Below are 24,134 nucleotides of genomic sequence, written 5' to 3'. Positions count from 1 at the left end.
CCCTTTCATGCCCCAAGGTAACAATGGAGACGGGAGCTACCACACGTATTGTTTTCATTGTTCTCACTGCCTTGGCCTTGACGCTGCCTTCTTCAGAATTGGACACTGAATTCAAAATGGCTGTTACTGCACAGGACAGTATACGACTTATTTACGATAGAGATTTTCTTCTACACCTGAATCCTCATAGCAGAGAGGTTGACATACTCATGCAGGCACCTGTTAATCTTCTCTTGAAATCAAAACACAGTGTTGGTCATCAGAGAAGATGCAGGAAGCATCGTGGCAAGCGTGGTGGAAGGCGAAAACAGAGACAGATTCGTGTATACACGGCATCGAATCTCACCGATAGGATTTGGCGCTATGAGGTACGTAATGACAATGGCAGAAATCTGAGTAACATTGTGAATGTACCTCAGGAACATGATTGTAAACTGAATGTTCAATTATGGAACTGCAATTCGGTGAGGAACAAGACTAACCTCCTGCTTGAACATGTTATTGACAGCAATGTGGATATCATGTTCCTTACGGAAACCTGGTTGCATAGTGTTGATCCGGTTGTCATTGATGAGTGCACACCAGCGGGTTATACACTACATTCTTAAATGTGGCCCGTGGTAGGAATGACCCTCATGGTGGGATAGCAGTCATCTACAAAACTGCATTGAACTTGTCCACTGCAAACATCAACATCCTGTCTTCCCACGACACCTTTGAACTAGCTGCTGTTACCAACCCCTCACGGTCAATATGTTATGTTGTCATCTACAGACCCCCACCCTCCATGAGGAATGGTTTTAAGACACAGGAGTTTCTTCAGGAGTTTGAGGAACTTGTTTGTGAGCTGACTACGTATTCCTGGAAGCTTCTTATCTTGGGTGATTTCAACATGCACGTAGATACCCCTCGTAAGCCGGATGTAGCATGTTTCTTGGGAATCATTGAGGAAGCAGGTCTGCAGCAGCATGTCACTACTGCAACACACAAATTAGGCCACACTCTTGATCTCGTAATCTCCAGGCTGGATGAGTCACCTGTGGTCGACTGTCGAGCTTGTGATAAACTGTACTCGGATCATTTCATCATTAGCTGTACTGTTGATGCAGCTAAACCTAAGCAACGTGATGCAACATCGCATTGCAGAAACTTTCGAAACTTAGACAAGGGTTCCTTCATCACGGACATCAATGAAGCGTTTCATGACTTTCCTTTCGACGGTGATGTTGATGATCAGATTGCATTCTACCACAGTACCATTCTGGATGTGCTCAACAAACATTGTCCATCCACCAAGCGTGTTCATCGTTTTTGCCGTCATCCACCTTGGTATACGAATGAAATTCACCAAGCGAGACGCTCACGGCGAAAACTCGAAAGGCGCTGGAGAAAGTTAAAAACACCAGAGAGCCGCCATCAGTACCTAACTCAGATTCATGCCGTCTGTCGTCTCATTCACAAGGAGAAATCAAAGTATTACAGAGAAAAGTTGAAAAGTGCAGATGTGAAGAACGTGTTTCGTGTCCTGAACACACTCTTGAATAGGTCACCAGCAATCCTACCTGCAGACATGCCATCTACATGTACATCATTGCCTGACAGATTTGCCACATTCTTTGTAAAGAAAGTGGAAAAGATCAGAGAAAATCTCCAACTTAGGAACGAGGAATCGCATACTGACGTATGTTCAAGTGGATCGATTGTGGATACATCTGGAGCCGAGCTGGCAGATTTTGATGCCATCACGGCCCAGGAGGTGTACAAATTAATTCACTCTGCGCCTAATAAGTCATGTTTGCTAGACCCACTGCCTGCGTGGCTGCTGAAGGAGACCATCAACACTTTTCTCCCCTACATTGCGTCAATTGTTGACACATCACTCAGTAGTGGTGTCTTCCCATCGTCGTTGAAGGAAGCTGTGGTGACTCCTCTGATCAAGAAACCAAACCTAAATCGTGATAACTTGAAAAACTACAGACCAGTCTCCAATCTCTCATTTCTTTCAAAGATAATTGAGAAAGCTGCTTTGTCTCAAGTCTCCAACTACCTGGATACGAATGATCTCTATGTTGAGAATCAGTCAGCTTACCGACGTTGGCATAGTACTGAGACTGCTCTCTTGAAGGTACAAGACGACATCCTCAGAGCACTGGACAACAAGCTCGTTACCTTCATCGTCTTCTTAGACCTGTCTGCCGCATTTGACTGTGTTGACCATGATATTATGCTGGCTCGCTTAACGAGCCACTTTGGCATCTCCGGGAGTGTGAAAGCTTGGTTCACCTCTTACCTCTCCGACCGCAGCTTCAGGTTGAAGGTTACAGGTGAGCTTTCGGAACCAATGTCTCTTGCTTTCGGAGTTCCTCAAGGTTCCGTACTAGGCCCGCAACTTTTCAGTCTATATACTCAACCCATGGCTGACATCATCAATCACCATGAGGGCATACAGCATCATAGCTATGCTGACGACGTGCAACTCTACACCTCTGCAGACCCGAAGGACAGTCAGGCAATTGAACTTGCTCTCACCACATTATCTGCATGTGTCAGGGACCTACAGCTGTGGATGGAGGGTAATCTGTTGAAACTGAACTGTGACAAAACTGAATTCCTTGCTGTCGCTAATCCGCGGTTCCATCCCTTGATATCTGATGTCACCCTGACTGTTGGTCATGTCGTCATTCATCCATCAAGTTCAGTCAGAAGCCTGGGTGTCGAAATTGACTCCTCCATGAAGCTGAATCACCACGTTTCTTCTCTTAGCAGTTCGCTTCATTTTCATCTCTCAAATATTGCACGTATCAGGCCTTTCCTCGATAAGAAAGCTTGTGAGCATGCTGTGAGAGCTCTCGTTACCTCAAGAATAGACTATGCAAACTCCATGCTGTCAGGTACTTCTTCAAGTAATGTCCAGCGCCTTCAACGTGCTCAAAACCGTGCTGCAAAGCTGGTTTTTCTAGCCAAGAAGCGTGACCATGCCTCTCCTCTTCTTCAGCAATTACACTGGCTCCCTGTGCAAAAGCGAATCATCTACAAAATCCTGTCAATCACGTACAAATGTCTTCAGAATTGTGCTCCATCTTACCTCATGAGTCTACTTTCACGTCACCAATCTAAAAGACAAGGAATGCGGTCAGGCCAAGACCCAACCCGGCTGTCTGTCCCTATGACTCTTACTCGGACAGGAGACAGATCCTTCTCAGCAGCTGCCCCACGCCTATGGAATCAGCTCCCTCAAAGTATCAGGGAATCACCATCTCTGTCAGTTTTCCAGAAGTCGTTGAAGACTTTCCTTTTCAATAACTGATTGATTCATTATGTACTTTATGTACTTTATTTTCTTTCTCTCCTTGTTTGTTGTATTTTTTTTCCTATCTTTCTTTTCTCCTACCTCCCGAGTGAAAGATGGATTTGTGAAGCGCTGTGATACATTTGTACTATTTGTAAGAGCGCTATAGAAATACTAATATTGTATTGTATTGTATTGTGTTTCTCCTGTTTTGTTCCGTCCTGTCGTAAATTATGTTTGTGATATGTATTTGTAAATAAGTAATTCATAAGATTTTTTTTGAGTGGTGAACAGTATATAAGCTTGCTTTTTAGTGGACCACTCAATTCTTTTTTTTTTCTTAACTAAAACATAACTTTGCGTTTTTGTCAGTATGCATTCTTATGTTTATCTGTATCATTTTATCTCTTGCAGAGGCGAATGTTTATGTTCATGATATAATTAGTGATTTATTTTGTTATGTTCTGTTGGAAAAAGAAGAACGAAAATTAATGAATTGAATTGAATTGAATTGAGTAATCTTTTGTTCATGATTTGATTCGTCCAGATCATGCGGTTAAAGATGTCATACCGTATATATAATTAGGAACTCATCAATCTCAAGCTGAGAAGTGAAACCTATTATGATTTATATGAAACATATTTACAAATGCTTTACTAAGTGTTACTAATTTCCTACTTCGTTGACTTCTATTAGTAGAACAGATAAGCCGAAAAATTGTGAAAAATTTGACTAAAGCATGAAATTTTCACCAGTGTTAGTACATGTTATAAGATTCATTTTAAGATCGGGAGGTAAGTCTGAATTGACCTCTGATGACCTCACAATTTGATAAAAATTGATATTTTGCGTCATTGATTAATGTTAAATATGGTAATGATGTACTAAAAACTCATTTTTGTTACAGTGGAATTGTCTTCATGATCCATAGAATCCTGACAGGTTTCTACCTTTGACCTCTGATGACCTCCAGAGGTCAATGACCTCAAAATTTGATAAAAATTGATATTTTGCGTCATTGATTAATGTTAAATATGGTAATGATGTACTAAAAACTCATTTTTGTTACAGTGGAATTGTCTTCATGTTCCATAGATCCTTGACAGGTTTCTACCTTTGACCTCCAATGACCTCCAGAGGTCAATGACCTCAAATTATCAAAATTTTGATATTTGGTGCAATTTGTTGATGATAAACATAACGATGTCCTAAAAATTCATTTGTGTTACAACTGAATCGTTTTCCTATTCCTCAGATCCAGGGAAATTATTTACACGTCTCTGCCTTTGACCTCTGAGGACTGTGACAGGTCAATGACCTCAAAATATCAAAATATTGATATTTAATGTATATTCAATGGTTAACTGTATACCTGGTGTGCAATCATGCATTATGCTATTAGCATTTATACTACAAGAAGTGTCTTCTCATTCCACAGAACATTGGTCATTACCCTGTGTATATCCAACTTTGACCTCTAAGGACAGTGTGAGGTCAGACTTTTAGAATATCACTAAAAATTTGTGTAGGATTGCAAATATTGATGTTTGGCTTCAATGGTTTAATCCTAAATGTTTAATCATGTACAAATCACGCCTTGACGTTATAATCAAAGTATGTATCCACATTCCACAAAGCATTGGTTCATAGTGGTTAACAAGTCTCAGGAATGTGAGCGGTCAATTACTTCAGAAATGAAGCTTACGTGTCTTCAGTGATGGCAGTGACCTCAAATATAATATTTATGTTTGGGTTAGTCACTTTATGCAGACTAGCTTGCATGAAATTATGTGCAACATTATCCAATTTGCACTGGACATAATTTGTACGCTTGAACATGGAAAGTGGGGAGAGGAGTACCATATTTTGGGTTGATGCTTAATAGTTTGTGAACAGGCATATGGCAAAGTCCCTTGAACTGGATGAAAGGGTGACAGATGCTAACCAGAAAACAACAGGCCTACCTCATCAGATGTACGTCACGAGTCAAACAACCAGAGTCGTACAGCCCATGAGTTACGCAGCCCACGAGTCATACATCCCGTGACCTAAACACTAGATGAACAAGGTCAATGAGCTCGACATCAAATATAATAGGCCCACAAGCTGTGCGGTCCGCGAGCTCGACACTCGAGGAAAACAAGGCCCACGAGATTAATATATGTATTACATCAGAAAGCTTAATCCATTCAGTTGAGGTCTTTGTGGACCTCCCCCTCCCCCCATGTGTCGGACTCTTATGGGCCTGGTTTGCCTAAGTGTCAAGCTCATGGGCAATGCTACCTAGTTTCGAGCTGGCGGGCCTGTGTTGGTCAGTGTCAAGCTCGTGGGCTGTATGGTTCCGGTGAATGACTCATGGTCTTGAAGCATACAGTGACGTCATGGACCATCTGTAAAGCGACATACTGTGAGGCATAACATGCATTCCACATGAAGCAACCCTGTGTCTTGCAACTTGCTATTGTCATCCAATTAAGTTTGGGTCATTACGTCAGGCAATTTTGGGCATTTTTTCAATGACCTGTTTAGGAACCTCAATTCCAAATAGGAGTGGAACTACTATTTACTCTAATTGTCTTCTTTATGCTCGATACTCCTTAACACTTGGGCCTGGCCAAGAGTTGTGCCCCCATGCCCAAATATTGGTTGTTTCCACTAATGGCCGCCATCCGGTTTGCATCCTTAATGTGTGAATCAGGGTACGCTAGCAGCGGGTAATATCACCTGCATGATCCGGTTAAGACTCTCTGCCAGCAAGTGATGATATAGTGTAACCTGCTGAAATTGGTCTAGATCTATACCCTCGATCTCTTTCAAGACAGGGCAGCATCTGCGTCTTCAGTGAAGCACGCGATTGAGCCTACGTACATTGCACGGATCGGCACACAAATCTCCTCCACGACTAAACTGGATAGACATCCTGAGGTCAGACCAGCGTTCTTATAGGTGCACAACCACTGTATGCGATCATCAGAATCTTCCAATGACAATATCTAAACAGTTTGGGTGAAGGCAAGCTTGTCTCTATGATGAGTGCATTGCACATAGAGTACAGGATGCACGAGATGATAAGAAAGCTTCTTTTTGACTCGCGGGATAGGCTACAATCCTTTCTCAGGCAGAGCAAGGAGGTACTAGGCCTAGTACCTCCTTGGGCAGAGGTTCTGAATTATCGGGTCGTGCTCAGTCTGCACACAGTGAGCTGAACACCATTATCAAGTATACGTGTATAATGATTGTGTGTAATGATATGGGAAAAATGCATGGAAAAAATCAAAATACATGTTTATGTATTTTATGTGGAATCAGTTCCTGTCTGTTGTCTTGGAAGAAATGCATTAATCTTGCAATGTTGTTGTTTATTATTTTCCCTCTCCATCACGAGTATATATGGAACGTGTTGATCAAAGTTTTTGTGATGTCGGAAAATGCGAGGCTGTATTGCAGGTGGCCTATTGCAGGTGGCCTTCAATTTGTTTTTCACAGTATATTGGCATGTTTAACAGACTGTAACTCACCAAGATGCCTCTTGAAATGTTTTGAAAAAGTTCTGCTTGATTTGACATGAGCGGATGATTATCAGTTGTCTTTCTGCTTTTTCATCTTGTCTGAAACAAAGCATTGTTTCTCTTCAAAAGATAGCGTGCCAATTAATCTGCACTTACTGTTGGTGCTCTATCGGCCCTATAAGACATTCAAACCCACCTTCAGCCTAGACATCCGTAGGCGTTGTGGTGTCGAGCGGGATCTGAACATCTCTCATGAAGCGAGACTTCTCTTTTCTTTTCTTTTCCCCACAAACAATGTGAAACAAAGATATCCGTAGGCGTTGTGGTATGTAGACGTGGTAGAGCGAGAATTCTCTTCTCTTTTCTTTTCTTTTCCCCACTAACAAACAAGTTTAGCAGGAAACACAGAAGCATTTGCACATACTGTTTACATTTCCCATCGCATGCTTTTAACATCGGAATTTTCACGTACACATTTTGCCTGGAACAGAATTACCATGAACTTTTCAACACAATACATGTTCAATAGACTGAAGCCATTTGGTTCATATATAATTTACTCGACAGAGTGATTTATAGGGGCCTGCAAACAGTAGAATGATGTGCCCCTTAACATATCAGACTACTACATCTCTTGAAATGTCTTCAAACGTAAATTAAAGTCATTCCTCTTAAATGATTACTCTCGGTCGACGAATGAGGTCCTCGTCTGCATGTCATTGTCGATCTCGTCAGTGTGACTGGGCCGTCCGTTGAGCGGTCTGCCGTCACGCTGTCAGTATTCTCTTCGTCACCATCACTCTCCACTTTGTATCAGTCTGACAGGGCGCTTCAACATCTCCGATGACACCAGTTGACTGTTTGGAGTTTGTAATTGCACTCCAAATTGGCGTAAACCAAAGTTTTGTCTTATCGTGACTCATAGTTTTTCCTTATGTCCTGCTGCTCGCCGGTTCAGTCATGACAGTCAGATCCTCATCACATTCACAGCGTAGGTCTATGGTGCATTCAGCGTCGTTAAAGATTAGTTGGTTGACTTGGAGGGGGGGGGGGGGGCATGATGTACCAAGAAAGGGGGACTCCTGACTCTATCTCTGTAGTTTCCAACTATTCTCAAAGTTCCTCAAAATTCCAAAATACTCTGCAGCCTTTGCTTCACTACATAGACTTAGTGTGAAGCCGCTCCCACTGTGCTTGCCACTCTAACTTATTTCTGGGCTGAGACATGTTTTTTAATAACTAATTTACTAACAAACTTCCTTTCCCTAAAGCATTTCATTGGCTCAATCTTATAATGGGGTGTGGCGTTCACTAGAAATTAATTCCTAACTGGTCAAATGTTCAATTTGCTCCTCCTATTCGTTTCTGTGAAAACTCAATTTTCTGTGATTCATCTCAATTTCTGATTAACTCGCCCACTCTCTTTTAGTTTCTTCATTCACTTGTTCTCTGTAACCACTGGTAAAGACTTTATTGTTTCTTGGATATCAAAATGATAAACCAAATGAATATTAGTGTCCTTAGGCTATGGCAACCAACGTCATCGTTGTTCTGGGTCATTACCCCTGAATTTGTCTATGGAGTTCCTGTTTGACCCACTCCACTAAACAATAAATGCTAAAATAGAGGGATAAATTCTGGCAGGAGGGCCACCTTCTAGCTCAGAGGGTCATTTATGTTTGGGGATCAGAGGGCAAATACATGTCATCACGTCATTCCCCGTAATTTGGCGCGGGGCTTTGGGATGGAGAGTGCTGACCACTAGCGCGGAAAGTAGCCAACATCAAACTCATAAATTCCTATGACCATAGACTTTTCTTGGAAGAGGTGGTTTTGACCAAAAAAAGAAAAGAAAAAAAGAAAGGAAATAGCTAGAAGGAAGATAAACGGTTTCGTAAACTCCAAGAAGGGGAAAAGACTGAACATATATTGACCTCACAGGATGTCTAGGAAAACGACCGCAGTGTTCTGTTTTCTTTTACTCTCTATCCTATTCTATTCTATTCTATTTTATTTTTTATTATAAACATGTGCTAGTAGCCATCTGGGCTACAATTGTGTTTGTTTTGTACATCCTCTAAAGGTCACCAGAGGTCAAAGGTAGAGCCCTATCTGTGCTCTTTGGAATATGAAGACAATTTCTTGTAAAACAGATATGCTTGTTTTGTACATCTTAACCATGTTTATCATTAACTAATGACACTACAGATCAATATTATGATATTTTAAGGTCATTGACCTCTAAAAGGTCACCAGAGGTCAGAGTTAGAAACCTGTCTTTGCTCTTTGGAATATGAAGACAGTTTCATTGCAAAACAGATATGCTTGTTTTGCACATCTTAACCATGTTTATCATTAACTAATAACATCACAGATCAATAATATGGTATTTTGAGGTCATTGATCTCTAAAGGTCATCAGAGGTCAAAGGTAGAAACCTGTCAATACCCTGTGGAATCAGAAGATTTGTAGTACAAATGCATATTTAGTGCAGCGTAACCAAGATCTAAGCCTATCATTCACAAATGCCTCCAAACATCAATATTCTGATATTCAAAGTTCATTGACCTCTGGAGGTCATCAGAGGTCAAATCAGACTTACCTCCTGATCTTGAAATGAATCTTTTGGTATGTACTAACACTGGTGAAAGTTTCATACTTTATTCAAATTTTGCACAATTCTCATGATTTTGAGGGTTTAACCGCTCTACTATATACCCGATCTTCTTATGACTATGCATGAAGACACCATATAAGCAGTTTGTTCCCTAGACGATGAAGTGCAAAAAATAAATCAATAAAAATAGTGAAACATACACGGGCAATTATGATATACACACTGTCCTTATATGTAGGTCCCTACATGGCCGTTCCTACTTTGCATATTTTGCCCATAATTTGCATGTTACTAAATATTATGGATTCAATTCATTTCAAAGTTTATTTCGTCTTTCGACAGAAACATAGTGATGTACATTTCAATTTCTCAGGCAACAGAGAATGAGGTAAATGTAACATTGTAGAATATAAGACAATATATAACAGGCCTATATTGTGAGATAATACGACAAAGGACTGAATAGTATATCAACTTCTTTTCTGCGGCCCCTGGTCACCTTCTTGTTAGTGGATGTTATTATCTTGTCATTTCTGTCGAAACTTTATGAAAAGCTGATAGATTGCAAGAATGGAGAAAAGGTGATGATTTGGTAGCCATTTTTTAATGCCAATTATTGGTCTTGCACTGAGAATTATACTTGTTTATGGGTTTGTTTGTTATGATTCAGCGTACCTAACTCTATGACAAAAGAGCCCAATTCCCAACATTAAGTCCAAAGAACTGCTATGAATCACATTTTGTCAATAACCCCGCTATGACGGGACTACTATGGAGCAGTAAGTATTTCTTCGATCAACTTGAATCTACTAAACAAATCAAACAACAACCCCTCAGCGGCAATCATCCTTCTGACCTGCTGATTTTTTTCCCTTGCACTTTGAGGCCTCACGCTCCTAATTCAACTCGCGCATTGCCTACCGGGAAGGCAGTACAAAGATGAGGTAATGTTATTTTTTACCAAAAAAATCATTAAAAATCAGTCAAATGGAAAATTGCCACTTTTGGTAGTGTTTGACATTGCTTGAGGACAGGAGCTTCTGCAGGTTATGAAGAAGTTGAATGAATCAGGGTTTTTGTATTTTTAATGATTTTTTATTGATGTATGAGGTAATTTGCTATTTTTATCATTTTTGAAAGTGACTGTATGACTAGTCTCGTATGGAGTCTCTTAACTTTTTTTAGAGCTGGACAACATCCCAAAATATGTTGTTTGCTTGAAAGCAGAGAAAATTTCCCTTCATCTGCTTCAATTTAAAAAAATTCTATGATTCGATTGATTTTTTATGATTCATAGAATATGCTGCATTTAACACAGGTTTCTATGGGAGCCTGGAAAAGGAGCGTGAGGCCTTTGATGTTACCGAATACTATGTAGTAGGCTTGTTCTTCTAAACCCACCGATCCAGTCCTTTTTCGGCGGCGATTTGGTCCCCCCGAATTTGCGTATAAACCCGCCCATTCGACCCCCTCAGCGGCGATTTGGTCCCCCGAATAGGCTTCTTCGTATAAACCCGGCGATTCGATCCCCCCTCAGCGGCGATTAGGTCCTTGTGAAAAGGATATTTGGTCCTAGGATACTATTTCCTAAATTCGAACCCGGAAATAAGGTCCCCCGGAGTGTTTCTCCGGACGGACATTATCTCCTACCACACCGGCCGGCCGGCCTGTCTTCCCCTGTGCATTATATGTGTGGCGTACGTACGTATACTCTACTATACGTACACTTTGTACAGTACAGTAGACCAAGCGTTATGGGACCGGACGCGTACATGGAGTCACTTTGAAGAGCAAATCCAACGATTTAGCAGGTTAATTCTCACGCCGTTTTCAGAGTATGTTGTCTAGTAGGCCTATATGAGGAGTCTATATCAAGTCTTTAAGGTAAAGGGTGCATATTCTATGTAAAATAAGTAAGTTTTCATGCGGGAACTTAAGTGTCCGGAAACCCAACCCCCCATTATACTTATACTGTATGTGCGGGACTTCCGCGAGTGCGACGTGCGTAAATGTTTGGGACGAACATCTTCGGACGTCTTGACCCACAAAGGTACGTGAAAAACACTGGAAAATGATGTTAGTTTTCGAATTTTCGACCCATTTTATAAAACAAATGATGCACAGGATTATTTCGTGGCGTTAGTGGAGGCGTAGCTCACTCTCGGGTATTTACAATGTAGTGCAACATGCACTCGGCTTCGCCTCGTGCATGTTTCACAATTGTAAATACCCTCGAGTGCACCACGCCTACACTAACACACTCTATCCTGTGCATCATTTGTATATTAAGATGTGCAAAACAAGCATATCTGTTTTACAATGAAACTGTCTTCATATTCCAAAGAGCAAAGACAGGTTTCTACCTCTGACCTCTGGAGACCTTTAGAGGTCAATGACCTCAAAATATCACAATATTGATCTGTGGTGGCATTAGTTAATGATAAACATGGTTAAGATGTACAAAACAAGCATATCTGTTTTACAAGAAATTGTCCTCATATTCCAAAGAGCACAGACAGGGCTCTATACCTTTGACCTCTGGTGATCTTTAGAGGATGTACAAAACAAACACAATTGTAGCGCAGATGGCTACTAGCACATGTTTATAATAAAGGATAAAATGTGACCCTGCACCTCAAAACAAACAAAAAGTCGCCAGACCATATTCTGAAAGAGCAGACTTTAAGCTTTAAAATGATGTATAACTTAAATCAAATGGACTCTTTTAACCTATCTAAATATTGGAAAGAAAGCACAAACTCAGGAAAAGTGTGAACTGAGAAAAGAGGCTCTGAAGTACAGTGTCTATTCAAGCGCTTAATCTTTACCAAACCGTGCTGGCTGTGCGATGAATGGGACAAAAAACAGGAAGTAAACCACCAGAGTAACAACAATGAAGGGATTATCAGATTAAACTGAAATTAAGCATGCCTCATTAATACATTCTGTCCATAATCAATGCCAACTTTCAAAGCAGTAGCACTATCCTTTTGAAAGTTATTAGAGTTGAAAGTGAAAAGTGTGGACAAGGTTTTTCAGAAATGAAAAAGGGATTCTAAAGACACACCTATTTACATATTCTACCAAAAATGTTCGAGATAAACTGCTAAAAAAACACACACTTTCCTGCCCGTTTTATGATACCAAATTTTAGCATAATGTAAAAGGAGACCCGCTCTTTCAGAAAATATGAAAAAGCCAAGTTCGGCTAGGTTGACCATTTCACTTATTTTCAGTCCTCACGCAAAATCAGTGTGTGCGACTTTATGTTCGTTTTGAGGTGCACGGTCAGAAATAGAATAGAATAGTATAGAATAGAATAGAGAGTAGAAGAAAACAGAACACTGTAGTCATTTTCCTAGACACCCTGTGACGTCAATATGCTAAGTATTTTCCTCTTCTTGGGAGTTTTTAAAACCGTTTACTAATATCTTCCTTCCAGCTGTTTCCTTTTTTTTCAAACCCCTCTCTCCCAAGAAAAGTCTATGGTCAAAGGAATTTATGAGTTTGACATTGGCTACTTTCCCCGCTAGCGGTCAGCACTCTCCATCCCCAAAGCCCCACGCTAAATTACGGGGAATAACGTTACCCTCTGATTCCCAAACATAAATGACCTTCTGAGCTGGAAGGTGGCCCTCCTACCAGAATTTATCCCTCTACTCTAGCATTTATTGTTTAGTGGAGTGGGTCAAACAGGAACTCCAAAGACAAATTCAGGGACAACGACCCAGAAAATATCCATTTGGTTTATCATTTTGTTATCCAAGAAACAATAAAGTCTTTAACAGTGGTTACAGAGAAGAAGTGAATGAAGAAACTAAAAGACGGTGGGCGAGTTGATCAGAAATTAAGATGAATCATTTGAAAATTTAGTTATAACAGAAACGAATAGGAGGAGCAAATTGAACATTTGACCAATAAGGAATTAATTTCTAGTGGACACCACACCCCAATATAAGATTGAGCCAATGATATGCTTTAGAGAAAGGTAGTTTGTTAGTAAATTAGTTATAAAAACATGTCTGACCCGAGAGATCAGTTAGAGTGGCAAGCACAATGGGAGCGGCTTCACACTATATACCGATGTAGTGAAGCAAAGGCTGCAGAGTATTTTGGAAGTTTGAGGAACTTTGAGAATAGTTGGAGACCAAAGAGATAAAGTCAGGAGTTCCCCTTTCTTGGTACATCATGCCCCTCCAAGTCAATCAACTAATCTGTATCGACCCTGAATGCACCATCGACCTACTATAAATGTGATGAGGATATGACTGTCATGACTGAATCGGCGAGCAGCAGCACATGAGGAGAAACTGTGCGTCACGAGAAGACAAAACTTTGGTTTACGCCAATTTGGAGTGCAATTACAAACCATAGTCAACTGGTGTCATCGGAGATGTTGAAGCGCCCTGTCAGACTGATACAAAGTGGACAAAGTGGACTCGTGACCACTTGTACGTTTTCTTTGAAATTGTTATAAATTTGTTCTGTAAATGTATTGTATATATTTTTTCTGTTTATTCAATGGAAATGGAAATAAAATTGAATTGAATTGAATTGAATTGACAGTGATGGTGACGAAGAGTCTAATGAGAGCGCGACAGCATACCACTCAACGGACTGCCCAGCGACACTGACGAGATCGACAATGACATGCAGACGAGGACCTCAATCGATGACCGTACCGATGTCGAGATAAGTGACCACACCCACTAGCATCATTTCTCCCTACTAACTACATCCCTCCATTTCCCATAGAATAAGACGGCATATGAAATGGTCTCAAAAGCCGTAAAGACGTTCTTAAGTGATGAGTGGAATGCTAAACTAAGTTGTGAGGAAAGAAACTTGTTTGTGATGAAGTCTTTTGTTTCAGACCTACAGGAAGGCAGGTCCTTGGAATAGATATGCCGTTAGTAGCATTGGTGTTATCCATGTAAATTTTATCATTCTCCCGCATTTTGCATTTGGTGTTGTGGAACAATATTTAGTTTCTTCTACGTTTGGAATTTTGGTGACGATTGGTGTCTGTGCGAGTATTTAACCCCCGACCAGTACACAGAGAAGGTGACAGACCAATCCAACATCTATCCGCCTCTGTACAATAATTGGTCGCCGGCTTCGAGAATGTCGTAAGGAGTATTAGGGAACTTACACAATAATGACGTTGTCTTCATATATTCCAAAGAGCACAGGCAGGTTTCTACCTTTGACCTCTGATGACCTCGACAGTTAAATGACATCAAAGTATCAGAATATTGATGTTTTACATCATGATTAATGGTAAACATGATGATGTTCTATAGAGAGCATTGGTTGGTCCTATTTATTAATCTGGTCTGGTGCATACTGAAAACGGAAAAAGCATCATTAAAAAGTCGACCATTGACCCTTGCCAAAAACACTGCCCCGGAGCCCTACTCCACCCCCACACTTAGAAAACACACACACACACACACACACACACAAAGTCCACCGCCCCTGTTAAGGTGTACTCTTTAGGAAAATTGAACATGGAATTGTGAACTGCACATCACCATGTCCCAGGTGAAGAAATATCAATTACACTGTATAATGCTCTCGCAGATCTATATCTCACAGGATTGATTTCTAAGCCATATTTTTTTTTTCCAGGAAAATATCAATAAATCGGATTTGAGTAATTTGTCGAACCCTCCCCTCCCCCCGCTAAAGTAGGACATTACGTGTGTGTGTGTGTATATATACATACATATGATTATATAAGAGTAATCATTTAAGAGGAATTACTTTAATTTACGTTTGAAGACATGTTTGCAGTCTTGTAAACATACTTGTATATTTAGCGAAAACTGTTCGAGTACGTGGACGGTGATAAGTAGGCCCCTTTAAATCACTCTGTAGATATGAGTCAAATGGTTTCTTTTGAACATGTGTTGTGTTGAAAAGTTCTTGGTAATTCTTTTCCAGGCAAAATGTGTACATTACATGAGACTTCCGATTTAAAAGCATGTGATGGGAAATGTAAACAGCATGTGCGAATGCTTCTATGTTTCCTGCTAAACTTATTTGTTAGTGGGGAAAAGAAAAGAAAAGAAAAGAAAAGAAAAGAAAAGAAAAAAAAAAACAGAAAAGAAAAGAAAAGAGAAGTCTCGCTCCAGCAAGTCTACATACCACAACGCCTACGGATATCACATTGTTAGTGGGGAAAAGAAAAGAGAAGTCTCGCTTTATGAGAGATGTTCAGATCCCGCTCTACACCACAACGCCTACGAATGTCTAGGCTGAAGGTGGGTTTGATTGTCTTATAGGGCCTATAGAGCACCAGCAATAAGTGCAGATTAATTGGCACGCTATCTTTTGAATAGAAACAATACTTTGTTTCACACAAGATGATAGCAGAAAGACAACTGATAATCATCCGCTCATGTGAAATCAATCAGAAGTTTTACGTAAAAACATTTCAGGAGGCATCTTGGTGAGTTACAGTCTGTTACAAATGCCAATATAATGTGAAAAACAAATTGAAGGCCACCTGCAATAGGCCACCTGCAATACAGCCTCGCATTTTCTGACATCACAAAAACTTTGATCAACACGTTCCATTTATGTACCCGTGATGGAGAGGGAAAATAATAAACAACAACATTGCAAGATTGGTGCATTTCTGCCAAGACAACGGACGGGAACTGATTCTACGTAAAATACATAAATATGTATTTTGATTTTTCCATGCATTTTCCCATACCATTACACACAATCATTATACACGTATACTTGATATGGTGTTCAGCTCACTGTGTGCAGACTGAGCACGAACCGATAATTCAGAACCTCTGCCTGAGAAAGGATTGTAGCCTATCCCGCGAATCAAAAAGAAGCTTTCTTATCATCTCGTGCATCCTGTACTCTATGTGCGATGCACTCATCATAGAGACAAGCTTGCCTTCACCGAAACTGTTTAAAAGCGGGGTTCCCGCTATCGTACGATCTATTACGAACGCTACGATTTGACATTCGTAACTGATCGTGGAAGTTTCGTTGAACTTGTCTGACATTTCACGTTTGGGTACGAGGTTATGCGAGTCAATACGTGTTGCTTCGCTTGGATGCGATATGGTCACGATTGGTCTGTTTCAAGCAATACGATCTTTCACGATCTGATCTCCCGTTCAAATGCGATCCGATAGGATTGTCCCGATTGAGTCCATGATTGGTTCCGATCTACCACTATCATTACGATCGGGATCCCCGATTTGGTGCGTGCAGCTACGTTCTGATACGTTCCAATGCGAATGCCGCGAATCAATGCGGGCTGTTGAGATAAGATACGGTATTTTCCACGATCGGTATCAAAAGCGACCACCATTTAAGGTGCGATTGGACCCAAATGGGAATATTATAGTCCGGATGACGATGGATTTCATTGTTTCCTCAACTCCTGCAGAGTGATTAGGCCTACTATCCACAACCTTTAATGATGGCAAGGGTTGACATGTTGAGGATGATGAGAATGTGACCTTTGTAGTATTGCGAATGACGATTACGTTATCATCAGATAGAAAGCATCACCTAGGCCAGTCACAACCGCAGATAGTCCCTCCTCTAAGTTAAGCTAAAAAATCAATAGATTATTGAATCGACGTGCTCTTCCTCCCCCACCTCCCAAAAAAAAAAAACCAAATACAAAAGATCAGATCATAGCCCCATCTTCTCCAGAAAAAAAGTTAAAGAAATATGTTTTCACCTTTCTTTGGAAATACATGAAAAAAATGAAATTGAAGCTAAAGAAGAGGATGGGATCTGTTTGAATGCTAGCATAATATGTGTTATTTACGCTCAATATAAGAAAGTTGGGCGAACTGATAGCATTGCTTGTGTGTTTGATTTCATATTCGCATATTATGTATCATAATACTTATTATGCATTTCTATTTCAAAATGTCGTTATCTCATGGAGTATTGAAAGTTTGGTCGGTTTGGCTTGATTTATAATTTTATTTAACAGTCAAAACCGTGACAGTGTTTAACAAAACCGACATACACAGAAACAACAGAAAGATAACTTTTTAACGAACAAAAATGTTTTAAGCAAGATTATTTCTCAGGGGTATTGCTACACTTGCACGAGTGACCTTACACATGCACGAGTGACCTTACATCCACGACAATGGTCACTTTTCAAAAGTCACAAAAGTTACTTTGTGGGGTATGTGGCACATTCTGCTTCTGGTGGATGTTTCAGTGGTGTTGTTATTTTATATTTAATTGTGCCACCACTCCCTTATTCAACCTCGCGGAATACAAAATATAAGATTTGCCAGTAAAATATGGGCAAATGTGCAAAATAAGCAGAAGAAAGTGAAAAAGCCGCTCCCGATCAACACGATTAAGAAGCTCAATTAGATAAGATTTGCTGCGATTTGATACGATCCAAGACAATCTAATGCGATGATCACGATCAAAAATTAATCGTGTTAATCGTAGAAAATTTTTGAACCGTCCAAAATTTCTCTACGATTAACGTGATTGCCACGATTGACCTCAAGATCTGATACAATCTAATGCGATCTGATAAGATCACCACGATTGATTCACAATTAAGACCACGATTTCAATCGCGGCGCCTATCGTGATTAGTGGGAACCCCGCTTTAGATATTGCTACTGGAAGACTCTGATGATCGCATACAGTGGCTGTGCACCTATAAGAACGCTGGTCTGACCTCAGGATGTCTATCCAGTTTAGTCGTGGAGGCGAGGAGATCTGTGTGCTGATCCGTGCAATTATGTACGTAAGCTCAATCGCGTGCTTCACTGAAGATGCAGATGCTGCCCTGTCTTGAAAGAGATCGAGGGTATTTATAGATCTAGACCAATTTCAGCAGGTTACACGGAATCATCACTTAGGCTGGCAGAGAGTCTTAACCGGATCATGCAGGTAATACTAGAATTACCCATTGCCAGCGTACCCTGAGTCACACACTGGATGCAAACCGGATGGCGGCCATATTGACTTGTGACGTAACACCTGATGAGGTGGGCCTGTTGTTTTCTAGTTACCTCCGCCAAGGGAGGAGGTTATATGTTTTCGTTACCGTTGGTTTTTTACCTCCGCCAGGGGAGGAGGTTATGTTTTCGTTACCGTTGGTTTGTTAGTTTGTTCGTGTGCAAAATAACTCAAAAAGTAGACAACGGATTCGGATGAAACTTGCAGGAAAGGTTGAGGATGACACAAGTACCAAACGATTAACTTTTGGTTGTGATCCGAGAATTTTTGGGGAATTTATGAAGGATTTTTGATATTTTGGCAGGTAGGTTCAATGTACTTGGAAATTCAGTCCGCGCGTATTTGAGGTTTGCCTGCGCGCATTTGAGGTTTGCCTGCGCGAACTAAAGTGCGTTCTTTAGTTTCTGCTGGGGTGAGGCGCGCCGTGCAGCTGAGTGTTTATGACGTAACAAAGGCTTCTATATTGGGAAATCTGGCAACTTTCAGCACACAATGCTATAAGTACGTATGGGTGGAAATCACTGATATCTCTACGGAAGAACAACATCAGTGGTGAAAATGATTTGCATGCTTGGCGGAGGTCTGCGCTCTCAGAGTGCTTTTCTAGTTTGTTAATATTAGTTCGTTAGTTTGTCCGTGTGCAAAATAACTCAAAAAGTAGTAAACGGATTTGAATGAAACGTGCAGGAAAGGATGAAAATTACACAAGTAACAAACGATTATACTTTTGGTAGTGATCCGAGATTTTTTGGGGGAATTTATGAAGGATTTTTGATATTTTGACATGTAGGGTCAATGTACTTGGAAATTCAGTCTGCGCGTATTTGAGGTTTGTATACGCGCACTAAAGTGCGTGCTCTAGTTTCTGTTAGGGCGATGCGCGCCGTGCAACTGAGGGTTTATGACGTAACAAAGGCTTCTATATTGGGAAATCGGACGACTTTCAGCACACAATGCCAGTAGAATGTATGGGTGGAAATCACTGATATCTCTGTGGAAGAACATGATCGGTTGTCGAAATGAGCTGTACGCTTGGCGGAGGTCTGCGCTCTCGGAGTGCTTTTCTAGTTATAACATCTGTCACCCTTTCATCCAGTTCAAGGGACTTTGCCATATGCCTGTTCACAAAATACACAATAATCTCACTCCTCTTTCAGCACAGGACTATATCATCAAACAGGCTACTCAGTTAACGAGAGCCTCGCAACCACACTCCTACCAGGTACCATATTCGAGAACTGAATCGCATCGCCATTCGTTCTTCCCAAGAACTGTAAGGAACTGGAATTCCCTGTCGTCAGAAATTGTTTCAGCGCCATCTGTGGGATCATTTTGAAACCGTCTAACGGTTGATCAGAGTGGCTAGTATTTTCGTCAAATTTTCTATGTGCTTGTAAATATCTGTAAATAAATTGTATTATAATGTAAATAGCACCAGTCTGCAAGAATCTTCAGTCTATTGAAGGAGGCAGACTTAATCAGAAGAAGAAGAAGAAGAAGAAACTATTAAGCATCAACCCAAAATATGGTACTCCTCTCCCCACCTTCCATGTTAAAAGCGTACAAATCATAAGTGCAAAAGTGTCTTCAAGGAACAACCTCCTTCACCGACTTGCAGGCTCAAAATGGGGTGCCAGTGCAACCACTCTCCGCACTAGTGCGCTAGCACTGGTATACAGTGCCACGGAATACGCCTCCCCTGCGTGGTGTAGGAGCTCTCACACCAAGAAACTTGAGTCAGTTCTGAATGACACCATGAGATTAATAACTGGATGTCTCCGGCCTACACCAACAGAATTCCTACCTGTTCTATCAGGCATCGCTCCTGCCTCCATGCGCCGAGAACATCACACACATAGGCTGGTAACCAAGGCCTCCAGCAACCCGGACGACCTCCTCCACGACGTAGTTGAGGGCTCTGTAACTCTGGGTCAGCGGCATCAGCGACTGAAGTCTCGCCGGCTTTTCTCCCGCCATGCAGCAACGCTGAGAGGATCAGACTTCAACATCTGCCAGACATGGAGAACAAGCTGGGAAGACACCCAACGACCTGCCCAACTCGTTGTCACGCCCAATACATCTGTCCCCCCAGGAGCAAACCTCCCAAGGAGTGAGTGGGTGTCTCTAAATCGGATTCGAACGGGAGTTGGGCGTTTCAATGCAGCCATGCATCGTTGGGGGCTACGCACGTCAGCAGCTTGCCAGTGTGGTGCACCAGAACAGACTGCTCAACACATCTTGGGTGAGTGAGTGCCCTGATCTCCGCCCTCCTGACAACATGGACCTGACACACCCTACTCCACAGACTGTAACTTGGCTACAATTGAGGGACATTACTTAGCTGCTGCTGCCTCATAAGCAAGAAGAAGAAGCGTACAAATTTTGTCCAGTGCAAATTGGATAATGTTGCACATAATTTCATGCAAGCTAATCTGCATAACCAACCCAAACATAAATATTATATTTGAGGTCACTGCCATCACTGATGAAGACACGTAAGCTTCATTTCAGAAGTAATTGACCGCTCACATTCCCGAGACCTGTTACTATGAACCGATGCTTTGTGGAATATGCATAATACGTGTACTTTGATTATAACGTCAAGGCGTGATTTGTACATGATTAAACATTCAGGATTAAACCAATGAAGCCAAACATCAATATTTGTAATCCTACACAAACTTTGATATTCTAAAAGTCTGACCTCACATTGTCCTTAGAGGTCGAAGTTGGATATACACAGGATACCGTAATGACCAATGTTCTGTGGAATGAGAAGGCACTTCTTGTAGCAATAAATGTTAATAGCATAATGCATAATTACACACCAGGTATACAGTTAACCATTGAATATACATCAAATATCAATATCTTGATATTTTGAGGTCATTGACCTGTCACAGTCCTCAGAGGTCAAAGGCAGAGACGTGTAAATGATTTCCCTTGTTCCGCGGAATAGGTTCAGTTGTAGCACAAATGAATGTTTAGGACATCGTTATTATGTTTATCATCAACCAATTGCACCAAATATCAAAATTCTGATAATTTGAGGTCATTGACCTCTGGAGGTCATTAGAGGTCAAAGCTAGAAACCTGTCAAGGATCTGCGGAACATTGAGGCAATTCCACTGTAAAAAAACAAAATGGTTTTAGTACATCATTGCCGTGTTTATCATTAATCAATGACAAAATATCAATATTCTGATATTTTGAGGTCATTGACCTCTGGAGGTCATCAGATGTCAAATGTAAACCTGTCAGGGTTCTACGGAACATGCAGACAATTCCACTGTAACAAATATGAGTCTTTAGTACATCATTACCATATTCAACATTAATCAATGACGCAAAATATCAATTTCTATCAAATTTTGAGGTCATTGACCTTTGGAGGTCATCAGAGGTCAATTCAGACTTACCTCCCGATCTTAAAAAGAATCTTATAACATGTACTAACACTGGTGAAAGTTTCATGCTTTAGTCAAATTTTGCACAATTTTTCGGCTATCTGCTCTACTACTGAGAGCTTGTGTTTCGTTCAACCATTTGAATCTTGAAATGTTAAGTTTCTCATATAGGCAATTCATTTTATACGCAAGATGTTCTGCCTGCATGGCCTTCATCTGGATCAACATAACGCAGCCCGAGATTAAACGTTGGCTCATTAGACTAAGCTGTATTCAATTCTGAAACAGGTATCTACGACTGTAAAGGCCACCGCACACTACACGATCCGATTGGTCTTAAAGTCTTAAGACAAGCTGGGTCTTAAGACCAGTCGTACGACCACACACCGCACACTATACGACCCGACTGTAAAGCGCGCGCAGTGCGCACTGCGTGCGTTTGCATTTTGCTGCATTGTGAATGGCTGAAAGCTCACGACTGGTCGTAGAGATTCAACATGTCAAATCTCTACGACTGGCGCTAAGACCCAGTCGTGCGACTAGAAAATGGCAAGACTGTGACGTCACACTTCTAGTCTTAAGGTCTTAAGACCGGTGAATCGGGGCAAAATCGTGTAGTGTGCGGCGGGCTTAAGTCAAACACGTTATTGAGCCATATATGCGATAGAGGGTAGTCAACTGACCTTTAATTTGCATCTTATGACAGAGTTTCCTTGGATGGTCAATGGACGGTGGAATACAATAGAAGGTTGGTTTCATAGTTTGTTCTCTTTGTGTGAAGGAAACAGAAAAACCCCAGATGGACATTATTAATGTTGATTGTCTTTTAAGCATTATCTTATTCTTAACTGATGTGTTGGCTCAGTAAGTAGAGCGGCTGCCTCACAATCGGGAGGTCGTGGGTTCGAACCCCGGCCGCGTCATACCAAAAGACGTTAAAAGATTGGAGTTGCTGCTACCTTGTTTGCCGTTCAGCAGTTGGAAAGGTCAGAGCAACGTCGATCTGGCGGTGCTCAGTGGCTGCCGGGCCCATGATCAATTGGGCAAAAAGACTTTCCATTTTCGGACAATAAAATTTGGAGTTTATATCCAAAACAATTATTATTATTATATAATTCATATACATGAAGAGAAGATGTGCAAATGTCATACTCGAGCTTTGTTTTTATTCAGCATTTCTGAGTTAAAGCTGCATGTTCATGATGACTCACTGTGTTCACTGGAAACGAGTGGATCATAATTCCTCTTCGAAATAATGTGTTCATGATATCTTGAACATGTACACTGCCACCTATCGATATCATAATATTGTCAGACTAGACACTACTTCTGAATGAATTTACCCTATGAGTCTACGAGTTGAAAAACATGTTTCCATCATTTCAACTAATCGACAAATTGCCCTATCGACGTTATATAGCTTATTTACGTCAATGCAGGGTAATTTGTCTTTCAGTTACAATAGAAACATCTCGACGGAAGAATTTCATGAATATGAATGCTTCCACCAAGTCAGAGAAAATTGAATCCAATAACACTATTTAATAAAGTAGAAAATATCAGAAGATCATTAGACAGCTTTGCTACTCTCATGAATGCATGATCGGGGCCCCGTAACTTTCGAAGAAGCGATATTTGATGGAAATACTCACTCAGGAGAAAGGTAGCTGTGAACTGCACAGTAGCAATCAACCCTACAACAGTGTACGATGCCTGAAGCTGAATCGCCAGTGCTGGTAACAGAATGCCGTACGACTTGAGTAGCCCTTCACTGAAGAAAGAAATGCCGCCTTTTCCCAGTAGCACAATGAATCGCCATTTCTCCTTCTCCATTTTTCCATCCGTCTTCTTGCTCACTACTGGATGTTTTTCCTACGTATTAAAAGGGTAAATGGAAAGAGCTCCTCATGCACCCCTCTAATTTTGCTGTGCTAACAACTCAACATTACCCTTCCCTTGTTTACTTATGCGCGGATGCATGCATGCACACATACTATTATTTGGCAAATGGTCTGGGGGGCGTTTCATCAACGAGTTCGTCGGAGTATGGAACGCCATTAAGAAAACAATACAAAATTCATTTCACTCCAGCCAATATTCATTTCACTTTTAACAAATACATTTCACTCACAAACATTGATTTTACTTTTTATAAAAATACATTTCACTTTTCACAATAATACATTTCACTTTTAAATTAAAATTCATTTCACTTTTCACAAAAATACATTTCACTTTTCAATTAAACTTCATCTCACTTTTCACAAAAATACATTTCACTTTTGAATTAAAATTCATTTCACTTTTCACAATAATACATTTCACT

At 40.8% G+C, this 24,134-nt stretch overlaps 1 protein-coding gene across 1 annotated transcript in view; it reads right to left on the bottom strand.

Annotated features, from left to right (window-relative positions):
- The window catches only part of LOC139729670 (monocarboxylate transporter 3-like), a 44,102-nt gene extending 20,325 nt beyond the window's left edge, over positions 1-23,777 (bottom strand). Inside the window, exon 1 of the mRNA XM_071640597.1 lies at positions 23,461-23,777. Within this exon, the coding sequence (XP_071496698.1) occupies positions 23,461-23,641 (181 nt within the window). The 5' untranslated portion in view covers positions 23,642-23,777. The remainder of the gene's footprint in view (positions 1-23,460) is intronic.
- Between the last annotated feature and the right edge of the window lie 357 nt (positions 23,778-24,134).

The sequence above is a fragment of the Diadema antillarum genome, unplaced genomic scaffold (genome assembly GCF_040938485.1).
Source record: "Diadema antillarum isolate AM-2024a unplaced genomic scaffold, OU_Dant_1.0 seq00000248_RagTag, whole genome shotgun sequence".
Classification (NCBI taxonomy): domain Eukaryota; kingdom Metazoa; phylum Echinodermata; class Echinoidea; order Diadematoida; family Diadematidae; genus Diadema; species Diadema antillarum.
Note: the sequence above shows the minus strand (reverse complement) of the source record. Positions and strands in the feature narration are given on the sequence as shown.